Genomic DNA, 18,300 nt, shown 5'->3' with positions numbered 1-18,300 from the left:
AGGGGGTGGGGGGGGGGCGACCGCAGAGCGGCATCAGTGGGTGCTCCATGGAGGGGCTCCCTGCCCTCTGCAGGCTGGACCCACAGGGAGAGCTGGGGGCTGAATTCTCCGGGTCAGGGAGCCTACGGTGATTTGGTGAAAGGTCGTGGGTTTGATGCAATGATTACGGTTGCAGCTCCTGCGTGCTCTGCCGTGGCCACCCCTTCACCTGGTGGTGAGCCTTGTCCTCTCCTCCGCTCGAGACTGGAAGCCTGCTGGCTCTTTCTGGCTCTTCCTTCCGGATTTTCTTGTCTTACAGACTGATTTCTCCCCTTTTCCTGCCTTGCTGGGGTTTGGCTGATGCCCTAGGGCCATGCAGGTGGGAAGGGTACTCTGGGCCCAGGTTACTGTTAACTGGTCCTTGTGGTCTTGCTCTGGAGGTTCAGAGATGTTGAGTAGCTTCCCCGGGGCCACCCAGCCACACTCTTTAGACCAGCCCCATCTGCACACCCACCCTGCTTTCCTTGCCTGTGTCTGCAGTCCCGGCTCTGCCCGCGCCTCCACCCTCCCCCGCCACCCCAACCCAGTGACCTCGGGCACGTCACATCACTTTGCTTGCCAATAAGTTGGTTTCCTTGGAAGTCACATTGTGTGGGAAAAGTGCTTTGCCCCCAGTGAGCATGTTTCGGACCATCAGTCACCCCAATCTGACAAGCTTTTCCCAAGGCATTCAGGGGCCTGCATGGGCTGCTTCCATCTTACTCTTCCCCTGAAGTCAGGGGATCTGGTTCTCGCTGAACACCCCTCCTTACCCCTTCCAAATTCACTATCACCCTTCCTCCCTTGGGTGGGTGCCCACCTCATTTCTCTTTGCCCACCCATTCACTGCTTCTCTGAAGCCTCTGCTCAAACCTCATCTCCTTTAGGAAGCCTCCCTTGATTGTGCCCCGCTTTCCTTTTTCAGAATCCTGTAGACCGCAGGGCTCGGCCAGACTCTTCCTCGAACATCCACTGACTTTTCATTCCTTCCTAGCTCCCCTTCTCCTAGTTCAGTGTCAGCTGACAAGGCCTGTATTTCTTGACAGGTTGTGCTTTTTTTTTTTTTAAAGATAAAAAAAAATTTAATTTCTTTTAAAATATAAAAAAAGAAAGAAAAAAATTTTTTTCATTTTACAAACCCTTGTGTCGAGGGCTGACTTTCAATAGATCGCAGCGAGGGAGCTGCTCTGCTGTGGACGAAACCCCAACCCAGAAGCAGGTCGTCTACGAATGGTTTCGCACCAGGTTCCCCACGAACGTGCGGTGCGTGACGGGCGAGGGGGCGGCCGCCTTTCCGGCCGCGCCCCGTGTCCCGGGACGAAGGGCTCTCCGCACCGGACCCCGGTCCCGATGCGCGGCGGGGTGCACCGCGCCGTGCCCCGAGGGACACGGGCAACGGCCCGCCGGCGGGGACCGGCTATCCGAGGCCAACCGAGGCTCCCGCGGCGCTGCTGTAAGGTTGTGCTTTTTTAAACCCTGACTTCTCCAGGAAACTGAGATATCCTCTGCACCCTAAAAATGTTTCCACCAACGAACTCATCACATTGCTGGTCTGTCAGTCCTTCCAGAACCCTTTGAGAGAGACTCTGCTTCTTATTTTTGTCAGACAGAATCTCGGCAGAGATTTGTCTGCAGTACGCTGTTTGCAGCTGCAGTACCTAAACACTTCCTGCGACAAAATAAACACTCAAAACAAACAAAAAAAAAGTTTGCCAGAAGAGTGTTGAACAAATGAGCACCCCAAGCCAGATGTCTAGAAGCTTGTGAACCCAGATGTGTGCCTCTGGGGCAGGAACAAGGTTAGAGAGGGAAGGGCTGGTGGGAGGTGCTAGGGAGTGTGGGGACTAGGGTGAGTGGTGAGCTTGTCACTCTTTTAAATGGGCAATCAGGGGACTTCCCTGATGGTCCAGTGGGTAGAGCTCCAGTCTTCCAGTGCTGGGGACAGAGGTTCGATCCCTGGCCAGGGAACTAGATCCCATGTAGCCAAATTAAGTGTTCACGTGCTACAACTAAGACCCGGCACAGCCAAATAAATAAACATTTTTAAAGGGTGGCAAGGGGGCAGTCAGACCTCAGTTCCCAGTCTGTGGCCATAATGGAGTGTGATCAGGCTGCCTGATTTTTTTTTTTTAAGAGAAGCTGTCTGTTCAGCTTTTTATGCAGCAGCTTCTGGTTTTCAATAATGGCAACAAACGCAGTGTTTTCCAAAAGCTCCACAGCCCGAACACAGCAGTCTCAGGAACTGGCCCTGCTTGGTGGACTGCACCTGTTGGCAACCTGTGGACTTGACATTGGTCCTCTTTGGCAGTCAGCAAATGGATACCTGCCATGGATACCAGCTTGCTCTGGAAGGAAACCCGGATCAGCTGGGGAGGACACGTGCCCTCCAGTAGCTGTGGGGGATGGAGGCGGCTGCTTGCCTGGCCTCTGCCCCTGCGAGCAAGCCTTTGTTCTCACCAAGGCCTCTTCAGCTCGAAGCCACAGCACCGTGCTTGGGGTAGACTGTTCCAGGCTGTGTGAGTTCCCTCAGGCTGCCAGAACTCGTCACAACAACCAGGCTGCCTGGAAACTATAGTGATTCATTGTCTCGTGGTTCTGGAAGCCGGAAGTTGGAAATCCAGGGATTGGCAGGATGATCTCTTGCAGGTGCTACAGGGAGGATCCTTCCATGCGTTTTCTAGCTTCTGGTGTTTGCTAAGCATCCTTGGCGCTCCTTAGCCTGTAGACACTTCACTCCAACCCTATCTTCGCATGGCCCTCTTCCTGTGTCTTTTCATCCCCAAACCATCTCCCAGTCCATGGAAAAATTGTCTTGCATGAAACCTGTCTGTGGTGCCCAAAAGATTGGGGACCACTGCACAGACTTTCTTTGGATTTTCCATTTTCCCACTGATGCTTGTTTTCTGGTCCAAGATCTGATCCAGAATCCTTCTCTGTACTTCATCCTCGTGACCCCTTGGTCTTCGCTCTGTGACCATTTCTTAATCTTCCTTGATTTTCCTTACCTTGTCACTTTTGAAGAGGACTGCTCAGGGAATCTGTAGAATGTCCTACTATTTGGGTGTGTTTGATATTTTCTCAGGAGGAGGCTGGGCTTGTGGATTTGGGGGAAGAGTTCCCCTGAGGTGAGGGGGTGTCCTTCCCATCACGATATATCAGGGGCACCCAACACCCTGGCTGGGGGTGTTTATGTCACTACAGGTGGTGTTGACTTTGCTCCCTTGCTCAGGGAAGTGTCAGCTGTGTCTCCACTGTCAAGCTGTTGTCTTTCCCATCCCTGCTCTGTGCATTATTTTTTATTTTTATATTTTTGGATGTGGGCCATTTTTAAAGTCTTTATTGAATTTGTTACAATATTGTTTCTGTTTTTACATTTTGGTTTTTTTGGCCAGGCGGCATCTGGGATCTTAGTTTCCTGACCAGAGGTCAAACTTGTGTCCCCTGCATTGGAAGGTGAAGTCTTAACCATCACTCTGGACCACCAGAGAAGTCCCCACTCTGTGCTTTAGAAGGAAGTCCCTGTCCAGCCTACTGTCAAGGGGAGGGGAGACAGCTGCACCTCCTAAAAGGGAATATCAAAGATTTTGTGGACTCAAGTGAAAGCCGCCACGATGCTTAGTAAATATTTGGGGAAAATGCTTTGCAGCTATGCAAATTTCTCATCTTTCCTCAACATTTTGCCAACCAGTTTAACATTCATGGAAGGGTCTTGCCTGTAACAATTAGCACCGTGGTATCTAATAGTGATTTTCTACTTCCCTTAGTCCTTCTGCGTTTAGTTAATTGAAATTCTGTAAGGCTTCCCAGGTGGCTCAGTGGTAAAGAACCCGCCTGCAGTGCAGGAGACACAGGCTTTGATCCCTGCATCAAGAAGATCCCCTGGAGAAGGAAATGGCAACCCACTCCAGAATTCTTGCCTGGGAAATCCCATGGACAGAGGAGTCTGGCGGGGTACAGTCCATGGGGTCGCAAAGAGTTGGACTTGACTGAGCATGCATGCACACACACAAAGAACATGTGTCCCTTCTCTCTCCTTTGTTTATTTATTCTATCATTTATTTACATCTGTGTAGATGTGAGGATATTTATTTTATTCTTTGGGTTATAATCTAGCACTAGTGTTATTTACTTTGCTTCTCAGACTGTTCCAGCTTTGGCCGTCAGAAACTCTTTTAGGTTGGGTCCTGTGTCCTTTTGACCCCCCCTGCCCCCACCCAGCTTTTTTTTTTCCCCTTCCTTTTTAACACTTCTCTACTTAAAGATGTTCTGGGCTCATCTTGTATATTTCCTGCCCCAGCACTGGACTCAGTCATTCCTCCAGGGAGAAATGGCTCTATTTTTTTTTTTTTTTTTTGATTTGGCCATGTCCCTTTGCATGCAAGATCCTAGTTCTCCGACCAGGGATCGAACCAGTGCCCCCTGCAGTGGAAGCACCGAGTCTTAACCATTAGACTGCCGGAGAAGTCCTGAGAAATGGCTCCTTTTACTGGAGAATGGTGTTAGAGACCAAGACCTCAGAGCTGATGGGCTCATTGCTCTGGGCTGTCATGGCTTCTTGGCCTTCTCAGCTGCTGCCTTTAGGTCCAAAGCCTCTCCTGTGTTCCAACCCATGAGGCCTTGCACCGTGGGCCCTGCTCACCTTGTTGCCCTCCTCCCCTCTGTTGCTCCTCAGCACTCTGCAGCCACAAGGATCTTCTTCTGTCTGTTCTGCAAGCACTTGAGTTTGTTCCCACCTCAGGGCCTTTGCACACCCATGTACTTTGCCTGGAGTGCGTCTCCCTGTGGGCTGTTCCACAGCTGGGCCCTCCTGGTGATTGAAATGTCCAGGCCAACTCTGAGACACTTTTCTGCACCCCGATTCTAAAACAGCTATGCGCTCCCCTCCCCCAGTCACTACCCCATCCCTCTGTGTAAGTTTCTGAATTTAAGGTTATCATTTTTTAAAATATTTATTTATTTGGCTGCGTTGGGTCTTAGTCGTGGCACGCAAGATCTTGGTTGCTACACACAGACTCTCTAGTTGTGAGGTGCCGGCTTAGTTGCTTCAGGGCATGTGGGATCTTAGTTCCCTGACCAGGGCTCGAACCCATGTCCTCTGCATTGCCGGGCAGATTCTTAACCACTTGACCACCAGGGAAGTCCCCAGGATTATATTGCTTATTGTCAGTATGGTCCCTCTATGTGTCGCCTGCCTCCATGAGGACTTGAGGCTTTGTGTTGCTTACCCCTGGGTCTCCAGGGCCCAAAACAGTGCCTGGCGCATAGTAGGTCTTGGTGAACTTTTGCTGAGTGACTGAGGAGATGAAAGCATGATGCCATTGCTCCCATTATTCAGATGAGTAAACTGACGCTGAGAGACCTGAGATTTGCTCAGAGATACCCTGCTGTGGAATGAGGGGTTCTGGTCTCAGCCTGTGTGGCTGAGGACCCCTGGTGCCCACCCTGCTGGGGAGGGCAAGATTGATGTTAAGTAGTGAGACCTCGAGGTGGGAGGCCTGCATGGCGGGAGGTGAAATCAGATTGATCCAGGGAGCCCAGGGTTTCTTACCAGCAACCCTCCTGGAAGTGAGCGTGGCCTTTCCTTGTCGGGAGATGGGTGGAGACAGGGCTCTAAGCCTGGCTGGGGTCCATAAATGAAGAGGGTCCGTGCAGGCCTGTCAGCATCTCAGACTTGAGACCCGATAGTGAGGATGCTGGAAATCACTGCAGGGTCTGGGGACGCTCATCCGGACAGGGGTAAGGCGTGCTGGTAGACCCCTGCATGCATAGCTCCCAGCCGTCGGTTTGTGAGCTTTTTGCAAGGGTTTTGGGTGCAGCTGAGGCTATGAGTAAGTCAGGGGACCCCGCCCCAGAAAAATTGATCCCACTGTACAGTCGGATGGGGGCAAGCAAGTTCACAGGCCTGATGGCCTCCCTGTGACCCCCGCAGACCCCAGCTGCTGCACTCTGCTGGGCATTGGAGGTTGTGGGGAGGGGGCTGGGGGACGTGGGTCCTCAGGTGTGTCTTTCCCCGTTTTCTGTATCGGTCCGCATCTCTGACGCTCCCTCTGCCTCCTTCTAGGGCTCCATCTCCCTCTCTTTCATTTTTATTTTATTATTGAAGCATGGTTGATTCACAGCGTTGTGTTGTTCTGTACAATTCTTCTGCACAGCAAATATATAAATACAAATATATACATTCTTTTAATATTCCTTTTTAAAGTTTTGCCTCCTATATACCATTTCCATTCCTTTATTTATTCTTAACTGGAGCATATGGCTTTACAGTATTTCATTGGTTTCTGCCATACATCAACATGAATCGGCCATCGGTATACATACGTCCCCTCCCTCTTGAACCTCCCTTCCGCCTCCCTCCCCGTCCCACCCCTCTAGGCTGTCACAGAACACTAGGTTGTCACTGAGCTCCCTGAGTCATAGAGCAGATTCCCACTGGCTATTTTACATACAGGAATATGAATATTCTTTCCCCTTGTGGTTTATCACAGGATATTAAGCACAGTTCCCTGTGCTGTGCAGCAGGTCCTTGTTATTTATCCATCGTTTCCCCCCTCCCCCCTTCTTTGGATCTTGTCCTCCTCTGCCTGGAGGCCTGTTCCCCTCTTGTCTCTCTGTCTCTCTCTCTCTGCCAGGCTCCTTCCCCTCTGGGGCTCTGTCCTCATTTGGGATCTTATCCACTTCACTCTCTCTCCCCTCGCTTCTCTCTGGGGCTCTGTCTGTCTTTCTGCCTTCCTTTTCTCCCTCATCCCGGGTCTCGGTGTCTCTCTCTCTCTGCCTCTCTTTCTCTCTGAACCGCCCGCATCCCTCCCACCCCCTGGAAGTGCCCCCTCCCCTCTGAGCAGTGCTGTGTGTGGCCTCCTCGGTTGAGAACCCTGATGGCGGGAGGGGTCTGGCTTCACCGACCTGAGGCGTGAGACCCCTCGAGTGCTTCCTGGAGTTCCTGCCACACTGGCTCCCACCAGCCTGTCGCTGGCCTATCCATAGCACTCCCACCCCAGGCGGGCAGGGCAGGGGCTTTCTTGGTTGGAGGTGGCTTGGGGTCACCGAAGCCAGACCCCAAGATCCTGCCTGTATGTGGCTGCAGCTTTCAGGGGCTTAGTCTGCCGGACCTGCGTTCCTGGTCTAAGGCTGTGGCTTTTTCTCTGTGGCTGGTTTCCCGTGGCTGTTGAGAGAGGGGAGCTTGGGTGTGTGTAGCGGTGATGGCAACTCCGGGGAGGGCAGGAAGTCAGAGGACCTTGTTCCCCCTTCGGACCCCTCTTTTCTTGCAGACCATGCTCAGCCAGAGTGTGGGTGGGGGGCACCTTGTATAGGGCAGGGGAAAGATACACATTGGCAGTATGTGGCTTGCCCCGGGGTACTGTGGGGCCTCTTCCCTCACCGGGAGGCCGTGATGGGGCAAACTTCAGCAAGGGACGAAATTCCTGAAACCCTGCCTTTCTGACCTGCCCCGTTGGCTGTCTCCTTCCTGCTTAGAAACCAGGCGATGCGGAAAAAGTTAATCTTGTACTTCAAGAGGAGGAATCACGCCCGGAAACAATGGGTAAGTCGTCACTGGGGCCCCCAGCCCTGGAATCTCTTCTGCTGCCCCCTGCCTTCTGTGGACCAGGCTTCCTGGAGAGTGGCAATGGTCCCCACCACTCAGGCCATGGCCCCCGGGACCCCGCGGTTCTGAGCCTGATTCCTGAGTGTCCGGGGCATGAAGAAAAGCCAAGGACAGCAAGAGAAATGGGAAAAGACAGCAGCTGCTTTAGTGAAGCCGGGGGCTCGGGGCTCAGCTGCCTCAAGGAGGCAGGGGTGTGGGCGGGACGGGGTGCTGGGGACACTGCCCGTCCTTTTCCAACCTGCAAGAGGAGAAAGCATAACATTAGCTGGGAAAACTGGTCCCTTGTCAGAGGACCCACTGTGGATATTTTGGGCAGAGAGAGGTCTGTTGGCAGAGGTGGAGGACGGGGGTGGGCTGTGTGCTGGGTGGCAGTGATTGCAGGGGATTCCCTGAGAAATGAGCCTTTCCCAGCCCACTGTGCTCATTCTGGGCTCAGGAAAATCAGGACCCAGAGAGGCAGTGAGGCCTCCTTGCTTAGACAGTGGTACGACTCCTGCATTCCGCTGCATGCACACTCCAGTCTCAGCTGGGAGGCAGCCCCAAAGCAGGGACAGCCCACGCCAGAGAACCCTTTAGTTGTGGTTTGGGGTGCTCGTTTACATCACTGGTTCGCTGGGGGAGGTTAGGGCTGAGGGATGGAGGGAGTGTTACCCATTATTATTCAGCTGTGAGAGGAAGAATAGCTGGCTCGGATGGGCTTAACCAGTCAAGGAATTTCTGTAGCTGTCAAAGTCTACTGAGTGGAGTCCAGGGGTGGTTTGATCAGGTTGTACCTGCTCTGATGTACCTGAAGTCTATGCGGTTTCTTGGTGGTTGTTTTTTTTCCCCCAACTCTTTGTTAGCATATTGACAAACTGATTTTCCTTTGGGACCTGAATTTCTGTAGTAGGCTTGGAGGCCAGAAAGAGAGAAACTACTCTTTCTTAGACCATCTCACAAAAGCTCAGATCGTACCACTTGAGGGCCCTGGACCCTTTGAAACTGTTCTGAACCCACCCTGCTCTGGTCCTAGATGTCAGCTGGACCCTCAGAGAAGGGAGATGCTTCTGTCTCAGATGCTGAAGGCCTGAGAGGCTGGGGGGGGGGGCAACACCTTTGGACTCTGGGGACCCATGGGGTGAGAAGTGGTGGGCTTCCCAACCTTCCCTTTCTTGACCTTCTCAGACTCCTAAATTGACTGGATGGTGACCAGAAGCACCCAACTGGTTAGATGGAGTTCATGAAACAGGGCATCCTATGTTATTCATGGAATTAAGAAATATTTACTGAACACCTGCTGTGGGCCTGGTGCAGTGCTGAGCTGTGTTATGCTGAGTGGAGGAGACAGAGGGACAGGTGCCGTGCAGAGAAGTGGGGTGGGGTACAGCCTGGATGTCCCACCTCAGAACTGAGAGAGGAATGACCAGAATGGATGACCTGTATGAATATCTGGGGGTCTGAGTGTCAAGAAGAGGGCACAGCAAGTGCAAAGGCCCTGAGGTAGGAACCAGCATGGGGTAACATGGGACAGAATGCAACAGGCACGTTGAACTACAGAGCATGAATGAGGAGACTGTGGGGGAAAACCATTCTGTACTAGGATGGAACATTTGGATTTTATTCCGAATACAGTGAGACAATTTATTCTTAATAAAGAATACAAAATCTTTAATGTAAGGATTTTTAGTGATTCAGAAAACTTGACAGTCATGTAGGCAGTTTGACAGAATACAGTGAACACCTATATGCCCACCATCTAGAATTCCTCATGGTTAACATTTCTTTGGGCTTCCCAAAGAAGCCACCTTCTTTGGTAAAGCTGCCTTAGTGGTAAAGAACCCACCTGCCAATGCAGGAGACAGAAGAGATGCCGGTTTGATTCCTGGGTCGGGAAGATCCCCTGGAGGAGGGCATGGCTACCCACTCCAGTATTCCTGCCTGGAGAATCCCATGGACAGAGGAGTCTGGCAGGCTACATACAGCCCATGGGGTCGCAATGAGTCAGACATAACCGAAGTGACTTAAGGTGTGCACACAGCATTTCTTCTTTGCATTCACTTTGTGTGTGTGTGTGTCTGTGTGTGAGTATGAATGTTTTTGTGTTGAACTCTTAGAAAGTAAGTGTGGATGCCCAGACTCTCACCTGTCATGCTTCCATGTCTCTCTCCTGGATGAAGGAAATTCAGGAGCACACCTAAGGATGTACAGCTTTTCCCGAGTGGTCCTGCCTGGGAGCGAAGGGCATGGTTGGGGAGGTCCTTTAGCTGGTGAGAAAGGAGATCTGATCTACATTTTAAAAGGATCCTGGTGACTGCTGAGGGTGGAGTTGGGTGGACGTAAGTTCTTAAGAAATCTCCCAGGGCTCCTTGGAGGTCCTTTGAGGGGATGGAGGGGAAATGGGCTTATTTAAAGATAGAGGAAGAGGAACTGGAGACTTCTAAGAAACTCTGGGTGGCTTTGTGGCCAAGCTGAGCCCGTCTTAAGAGAGGCTCTTGTGAAAACGAATTCGGAAACCACAGAAACTATGACAGGAGGGCATCGGGAATGGTCTTGCTCTAGTTCTTATATAACGAGCCCCAAGTCCTGTGCACTGTTGTCAGGCGGGGCCTAGAGGGGGCTTGGTCAGGACGTGCCCCTTCAGATCTGTGTGTTTCTTGCCTCCACCTGAGTCAGTTCTCTGGTGGAGCTCTCACTTTTCAGAGGTTTCTGGGACTGTGACCTAGCAGCCCAGGCTGCCCTGCATGCCTGCTCTGCCCAGAGAGCTGAGGCTCTTTTCCCGGAGGAGTGCCCAACCCCAACAGGAACCCCCACTGGGCCTGCCGTATCCTTCCCTGAGCTTACCCCACAACCCTGGAAGCCAGGTTGTGTGTGTGTGTGTGTGTGTGTGTGTGTGTGTGTGTGTGTGTGTGTGTGTGTGTGTGTGTGTGTGTGTGTGTGTGTGTGTGTGTATGTGTGTGTGTGTGTGTGTTGAGGGAGGGGGGTGTAAGGCTGAGTCACTGATGCACAGGTTCAAACCCCATCCACCATACCTGCTGTGAGTGGTCCTGGGAGAGCTGTCTGGCCCCAAGCCTTGCTTTTCCTCATCTGTGAAATGGGGTCATGGTGGCGCTGCAGGAAGCGCAGTGCCTGGTGGGGAGAGTGGGTGTGATTGATGGTGGCCCTGCAGGATGGGTTAGTCAGCGGTGAGCCCAGCCTGGACGGTGGGTGTATTCATTTCCTGAGGCGGCGGTAACAAATGGCCACAGACTAGGTGCCTGAGAACAACAGACATGTACTCTCTCTCTGTGCTGGAGGCCAGAAGTTCAAGATGAAGATGTGGGCTGGTTGTGCTCCCTTTAGAGGCCCTAGGGGAAGCTCCTTCCTGCCTCTTCCAGCTCCTGGTGCTCCAGACAGTTCTTGGCTGTGGCCACAGGACTCCCATCTTGGGCTCCATCCTCACCTCCCCTTTCCCCTCTCCTCTCTTACATGGACATCTGTCCTGCGGTCTAGTGTGTGTGTTAGTCCCTCATTTGTGTCCAACTCTTTGCAATCCCATGGACTGCAGTAAGCCAGGCTTCCTTATCCTTCACCATCTCCCAGAGCTTGTTCAAACTCAAGTCCATGGAGTCAGTGATGCCATCCAACCATCTCATCCTCTGTCGTTCTCTTCTCCTCCTGCCCTCCATCTTTCCCAGTATCAGGGTCTTTTCCAATGAATCGGCTCTTTGCATCAGGTGGCCAAAGTATTGGAGCTTCAGCATTGGTCCTTCCAATGAATATTCAGGGTTGATTTCCTTTAGGATGAACTGGTTTGATCTTGCAGTCCAAGGGACTCCCAAGAGTCTTCTCCAGCACCACAGTTCGAAAGCATCAGTTCTTTCTTTAAGAGATGGCTAAAGGATGCACACTTTGTATCCCCTGCACCTCTGATGTCCTTATGCTTCACATCTGGCTTTGTCCTGACTTGGCCCAGCATCCACTTCTGCAGCCTGAGTGATGGGCCGCAGGACACAGGCTGGGAGAGCCCTAGCCTGTCCCCTTCACCCATCGCTGAACACGCAGGACAGCCAGTGGGGGAACATTTCTGCGACTCCGTGGCACCTGAGCCACTGAGCCCAGTGGGAGAAAGCCTTTACATGAGGCTGCAGGCTTCCTGGGGGTCTGGAGGATGCCAGGTCACTAGGTGACCACAGAGATCAGCTTTCCTGGCCAGCCAGCTCCAGTCAGCTCCCTATCACCTCCCTCCATGTTCTCCGTTGGTTTGAGACTGTCTTCCTCAGTTTAGGAGGTTCCTCCTGGGCACCCCATCTCTTATTTCCTCCCTAATTGTCGAGCTGCATCCTGCCACATCTGGCAGGGCAGGAGAGGTTCAAATCCTGGCCCTGTTCGGTGACCGGGGCAAATCACTGAACTCCTGGCCTCAGCTCTCTGTTTCATTCAGTGGGGACTGTAGGAACACCCACCTCATCAGGCTACTGAGCAAGAGGCTGCAAGCAGCATGTTTGGGGTGACGCCCGGACTACTGTGGGTGCTCAGAACTGTCAGCTGCAAGCCGACCCTCAAATTCAGAGGGACCCCAAATAGCCAAAACAGTCTTGAAAAAGAACAACCAAGTTGGAAGACTCAATTCATCATTTTAAAACATATCACAGGACTTACCTGGCAGTCCAGTGGTTAAGAAGTCACTTTCCAACACAGGGGACATAGGTTCGATCCCCGCTCCGGGAAGATCCCACATGCCGTGGGGCAACTAAGTCCATGCACCACAGCTACTGAGCCCACGCTTTAGAGCCCTCAAGCCATAACTATTGATCCTGAGCACCCACAGCCCATGCTCCACAACAAGAGAAGTCATTGCTTGCCACAACTGGAGGAAGGCCTCAGGTAGCAACAAAGACCTAGCACAGCCAAAATTAAAAAACAAATTTAAAAAACCCTGCAAAACTGCAGTAATCAGAACAGTGTGATTCTAGCCTAAGGACAGACACGGAGGACAGTGGAACAGAATAGAGAGTCTCGAATTAAGCCCTCACATCTGTGGCCGGTGGATTTTTGACAGGAGGCCAAGTCCAATCAATGAGTTAGGACCGTCTCTTCAACAAATGGTGCTGGGACAACAGGACAGTCACACACGCAGGAATGGAGCTGGACTCCACCTCACAGAATTAACACAAACACTCACCCAAAATGAGTTAGAGACCTAAATGCGAGAGTGAAAGCCAGGACTTCCCTGGTGGTCCAGTGGTTAAGAATGCACCTCCCATTCTAGGGGACACGGGTTCAATCCCTGGTTCAGGAAGATCCCACATGCAGCTAAGCACCTGTGCCACAACTACTGCACCCCCTGCTCCTAGAACCCATGCTCCGCAACAAAGGAAGCCACTGCAGTGAGAAGCCTGTGCACCGCCACTAGAGAGCAGCCCCTGCTTGTTGCAACTAGAGAAAGCCCTCATGCAGCAAGGAAGACCCAACGCAGCCAAAAATAAATAAAATAAATCTTAAAAAACCAAACACCTCTAAAGCCATACAATTAAGAAAACCCCTGGTGGGGAATCTTTATGACCTTGGATTTGGCAGTGGCGCTTGGGTGTGACCACCAAAAGCATGAGCAGTGAAAGGAAAAGTAAGCACACTTACGTTCTCAGAAGAACTGTCAGGATCCTGACCTCCTGTCTGGACTGTGTGATCCAGGCCTGGTGGCCCCCAAGCTCTGAACTCCCACCTGTACAGAGGGGATGGTGGTCACCGCTTTTGGGGGGTTTGGGAGAGTCAGTCACGGGGAGGACTCAGCTCTGTGCCTGGCCCATGACACAGTGGTACCTAGGCCTGTGTCAGTGGTGATGCCAATGGTGTGATGGTGATGATGGTGTTGGTGAAGATGCTAATGGTGATGCTGATGATGCTGTTTATGATGATGACGATAGGATGGTGAGGAAGATGATGATGGTGACGGTGCTGGTACAAAGAATCCTCACTGAGGGTGACAAACTGTGGACACAGGGGCTGTCCTTCCTTTCCTGTGCGTATTCTTGCCCCTGGCACCTGCAGGCTAGCTTAGTGGTGCTCCAGCCTCTGAAATGTGTGAGACAGTGTGTGAGTACATGTGTGCTTGAGAGTGGGTGTGTGAGTTTATGAGTGAGTGTGTGTGGCTTGTATTGTGAGTGAGAATATGGGTGATGTATTTGTCACTATGAGTGTGTGTGTATAAGAAAGTGTGTGTGTGTGTGTGCGCTTGTGTACATGAGTGGGGATGTATGTGAATGTATGTGCATCTGTGTGTGTGTGTGTGTGTGTGTGTGTGTGTATGTGAGTGTGTGATCCGTATCCTCCCCCGGCCAGCAGGCCCACCCAGGTGGAATCTCCTGGCAGGGTCATTGCTGCCCCAGGAGGGGCTACGGCCACTGCCATGGGCTGTCCTGCGGTGCTCTCGGCCCTCCGTGGACAGAGAGGACGCCGAACACACAGGTGACAGCAGGTGGCACTGTGGTCAGGTATGGAGGGGGACTTCCTCATGTTGAATAGTCCTCAGGAGCTGCTCATGTCTTTGTGTGTGGTGATTGGGGCTGGGCAGTGTGATTGGATGACCCCTCACGGCCATTCCTGTCCCTTTTTCTCTGCAAGGGCCCCAGGCAGAGCTGGGTCATCTTGCCGGCTGCCCCTCCACTGGGCAGCTGGTTGGTGGCCCCCGCGGGTTTCTTGCTTGTCTTCACTGGTAACTGTATTCCTTCTCTCTGCTAGTTTTTGGGTGAGCATGTTCTCACCTTTTCCTCATCTGACATTTTCCTGCCCTCACCCATCAGACCAAGGCCTCCTGGGCACTACAGGACAGCCTGTGGCCGTGGCCACAGCCCCTCCTGGGGCAGCAATGACCCTGCCAGGATTTCCACCTGGGTGGCCCCGCTGGCCGGGGGAGGATACAGATCACACACTCACACTGAGAGGGTGGGGAGGGTCCCCTGCTCTGACGATGGGTGTCCTTCATGTTGGTTCCCACCCCAGGAGTGCTGCCTGCAGCACGTTGCCATGAACACGTGTGGCCATTGCGTGCTACTAGAATGTGACCTCCCAAGGGTTCTCGGGGCAGTCTGGTATGTGTGGCGCCCCAGGTAGCTGGGGGTCAAGTTCTGCTCTTCCTCATAGATGGCCTGACAGCCCCCTGGGGACCGTCAACGCTGCTGGGTTTGTTGAGGACCAAGGTCACAGACTGCCTTGGTCAGAAGCTGAAATTCAGGGTGGGATGGGATGTCTGGGCATGAAGACCAGAGATGGGCTTTCTGATTATGCTGAAGTGTCGAGAAGGCATTCAAGCGAGACTCCCAGACCGTGCCATCTGTCCACAGCAGCTGTTAGAGATGGGGAGATCGGGTCTCAAGAGCAGCCGGACGCTCCCTGCCTGCTCGAGGTCTGGGTCACCTTGGAGACTCGGCAGCTTACATTCTGGGCCGGGCAGGGGTCTTTTCTCTAAGGAGGGACATGCATACAGCAGGAAGCACTGTGGTTAGACTTAAAGAGGGACTTCCTTGTGGACGGACGGCAGCTTGAGTCTTTATACCCAGTCTTTGTATCTGGGGAGCATGGCTGGGCCTGAGGCTGGGGGGTGAGGAACTATTCAGAAAGAGAACACTTTCCATGGGGCTGCCCCAAGTCTGACGGGCACCCCAGAGCTGCACCGTCTGACCCAACTTACAATGATGGAAATGGTCTGTGTGCACTGTCCACTGCAGACAGTAGCCCTGGCTCCAGTGGCAGGCGGACCAGGGACCTGAATTTAAATACGACTTAGTTTTACATGATTCAGCTTTAACGGCCACATGTGACTAGAAGCTTCTGTATAGTACAAGGCCTTTCTAGCGGAAGGCTGAGAGTGGGGCTGGCCCACACCCCAAGGAGCAAGGCAGCTGGATCCTTAGGGCAGGCCGTGGGTTTTCTGGCCTGGGTCTGCCCCAGTCTCCGCGTGATCTGTGTGTCTGCCTGTGCACCTGTGTGTGATCGCATACCTGCCCGTGCGCACGGCAGAGCGGGGGAGCCTGGGGGTGCCGAATGTCGGATGCAGGAGGAGCAGCTGCCACACGGCTCCCCCGCGTCTCCCCAGGAACAGAAGTTCTGCCAGCGCTATGACCAGCTCATGGAGGCCTGGGAGAAGAAGGTGGAGCGCATCGAGAATAACCCCCGGCGGCGGGCCAAGGAGAGCAAGGTGCGCGAGTACTACGAGAAGCAGTTCCCCGAGATCCGCAAGCAGCGGGAGCTGCAGGAGCGCATGCAGAGGTGAGCTGCGGACCGGGCCCACTCACCCCTCTCACCCTCCTCCTCCCCACACCGCCCCGCCCCCACCTCCTTCCCTGCCTCCCGGGACCTGGGTCCGCCTGCGGCACTGTCTCCAGAGGAGCCCTGGCTGGCATGCAAAAGGACAGCACAGCAGGGTCTAGAATTGCACCCCAAGGGCCGAGTTAAGTCCTTGGGTGTGCCACTTAGCACCTGCCTGGACTTAACACTTCTTGGAAAGAAACTTCAATCCATTTTGATAGAGTGAGCTCTCCTTCCGGCGTGCCATGGGCTGGTACCCACCCCAGCTTTGTTCGTTTATGTGGCCCCCGAGTATGAGATCCCTGGTGTAGGTCAAAGGGAAAGGATGCTGGTCACGCGTGGCGGCCCTGAGGGCTGGGTGCAATCCTGTGTCAGAGTGCCCAGCACACAGTAGGTGCTTGGTGGCGTGTGAGTGCGGTTTCTGTTGTCACACAGATGAGGCAATGGGCTGTGAGCAGGGATGATGGACTTCACTCTTTTTTATTTAAAAACAAATACATGAAAATTTATTATTGTATGATTCTTAGTTTTAAGTTATTCCTGCATGTTGTCTCCTTTTTCCATTAGAGCCCTTAATTATTTGCCGTAGTTCTTTTTTTTTAATTTTTGGCCACACCGCATGTCATGTGAAATCTTAGTTCCCTGACCAGGGATTGAACCCATGTCCCCCCAAGAGTGGAAGCTCAGCGTCTTAACCATTGGACCACCAGGGAAGTCTCTGGATCTCACTCTTTACTGGATGCTCACAGCCCGTATCTCACTGAATGCCTGTTCCCAGTCCTGGGAGCTGGGCACCACCTCATCCCCGGGTTACATGGGAGGACATGGAGGGAGAGGCTGTGAAGAGGCAGGGCTGGACTTTATACGTGGATCTGTGTAGCTGGTCTTTTGTGGGGGGGGGGCATCTTAGGAGAGATAAAGGGTTCTGGCATTTTCTGGGTGAGAGTTGGGGTGCTCCATCCCTCCCCCAGACCCCTCGGCTTGGGGCCATCTGTGTGGGTGTGGGAGGCCTGGCTCCTCCCCGCTGCCCACACGCCACCTCTGGGGAAGTTGTGGGCTCGGGGCTGTACCACTGCGCTGGCTGCGAGGGGCCGGTCCTGAGTGTGTGCCTTCGATCTCCAGCAGGGTGGGGCAGCGGGGCAGTGGGCTTTCCATGTCGGCCGCCCGCAGTGAGCACGAGGTGTCCGAGATCATCGATGGCCTGTCGGAGCAGGAGGTAAGTCCCTGACCCCGACCTCAGCCCCACCCGCTGTGTCCCCTGTCCAGGGAGAGGGTCCAGCAGGAAACAGAATTCACCTGGATGGTTGAGATCCAAGGGGCTTGTTACTGAATGTGGGCGGAACGGAGGTGGGATGGGGAGGCCCCAGGGGAGCAGCCATTGGCTGTCCCCAGGCCTGCAGGCCTAGCGGGAGAGGGGTCTTCCTGGGGCCGTGGAGGAGAGGCCACCTGGTAGGACACGGCCAGTAAGGGTCACAGCCAGGGCCCTGTCATGACGTCATGGCGGAGTACGTAGCCTGGCCTCTTACTCCTCCCCTGCTCCCTCTAGCTTTGAGTGCTTCCCATTGGCTGGACCCGACCAGAAGCCAGAAGGCACAGGAGCCTGAGGGTGGTGGTTTGTAGGTCAGCCTCCCAGTTGTCCAGAACTAGGGTCAGAGGTGGGTTTCCCAGCTCACCAGCTGTTCACCAAGCTGGGGACCTTCTATCAAGAGTTCCCAGGTGACCTTCTATCAGCCAGGTGACCCTGGCTCTGGTCACTGGAGCCCAGAGGTGGCCAGGGAGCAGAGAGAGGAGGCGTTTGCTCCTGGGGCAGGGCTGGCGCAGGCCTGTCCCCTCTCAGGTCTTACAAGCATCTCATGTGTCAGTTCCCCATCCCCCCCTTCCATGTTCCTAACATCACAGTGGAAAGGAGGGGGCTTCGCAAAAGGAGGGGAACACATTCTTCCTCCCCCGGGCCTTGTGTCCAGGGAGAGCTTTTGTCCAGCTGGGAGGTATTACAACTCCAGATCCGTGCAGTCACTGCTCACGAGCTGCATGTGGCTATTTAAATGGAAATGGCCAGAAATGAAATAAAATTAAAAACTCAGTGCCTCCAGTGACACCAGTCACATTGTAAGTGCTCAGAAGCCACGTGTGGTTCGTGGCCCCCGTGCTGCAGAGAGCAGGCTGTAAACACCTGCGTCGCTGCAGAACATTCTATTGGGCGGTGCTGCCCTAGGCCACTGAGTCTCATATGGGACAGACTTAAGAGTCCTGGGGAGGGGACATCCAACTTGAATTGTGATTTCCCAGGTCCCCCACCCCCAGCGGTTCTGATTTAGCCAGTCTGGGGTGGCAGAACTCAGAAATCTGCATTTTCACCAGGCTGTTCTTGCAAGTCTGACACAGATAGTTCAGACCACCTGGCTATTAAAAAAAGA

The 18,300-nt window shown here is 53.4% G+C and overlaps 1 protein-coding gene across 1 annotated transcript in view; it reads left to right on the top strand.

Annotated features, from left to right (window-relative positions):
- The window catches only part of NCOR2 (nuclear receptor corepressor 2), a 234,501-nt gene that overhangs the window by 118,689 nt on the left and 97,512 nt on the right, over positions 1-18,300 (top strand). The window contains 3 exon segments of the mRNA XM_043442529.1: positions 7,492-7,558; positions 15,672-15,844; positions 17,006-17,099. Of these exon segments, the coding sequence (XP_043298464.1) occupies positions 7,492-7,558; positions 15,672-15,844; positions 17,006-17,099 (334 nt within the window).

The sequence above is a fragment of the Cervus canadensis genome, chromosome 1, assembly GCF_019320065.1.
Source record: "Cervus canadensis isolate Bull #8, Minnesota chromosome 1, ASM1932006v1, whole genome shotgun sequence".
NCBI classification, from domain to species: domain Eukaryota; kingdom Metazoa; phylum Chordata; class Mammalia; order Artiodactyla; family Cervidae; genus Cervus; species Cervus canadensis.
The sequence above is the reverse complement of the archived record's forward strand: the minus strand, read 5'-3'. Positions and strand labels throughout refer to the sequence as shown.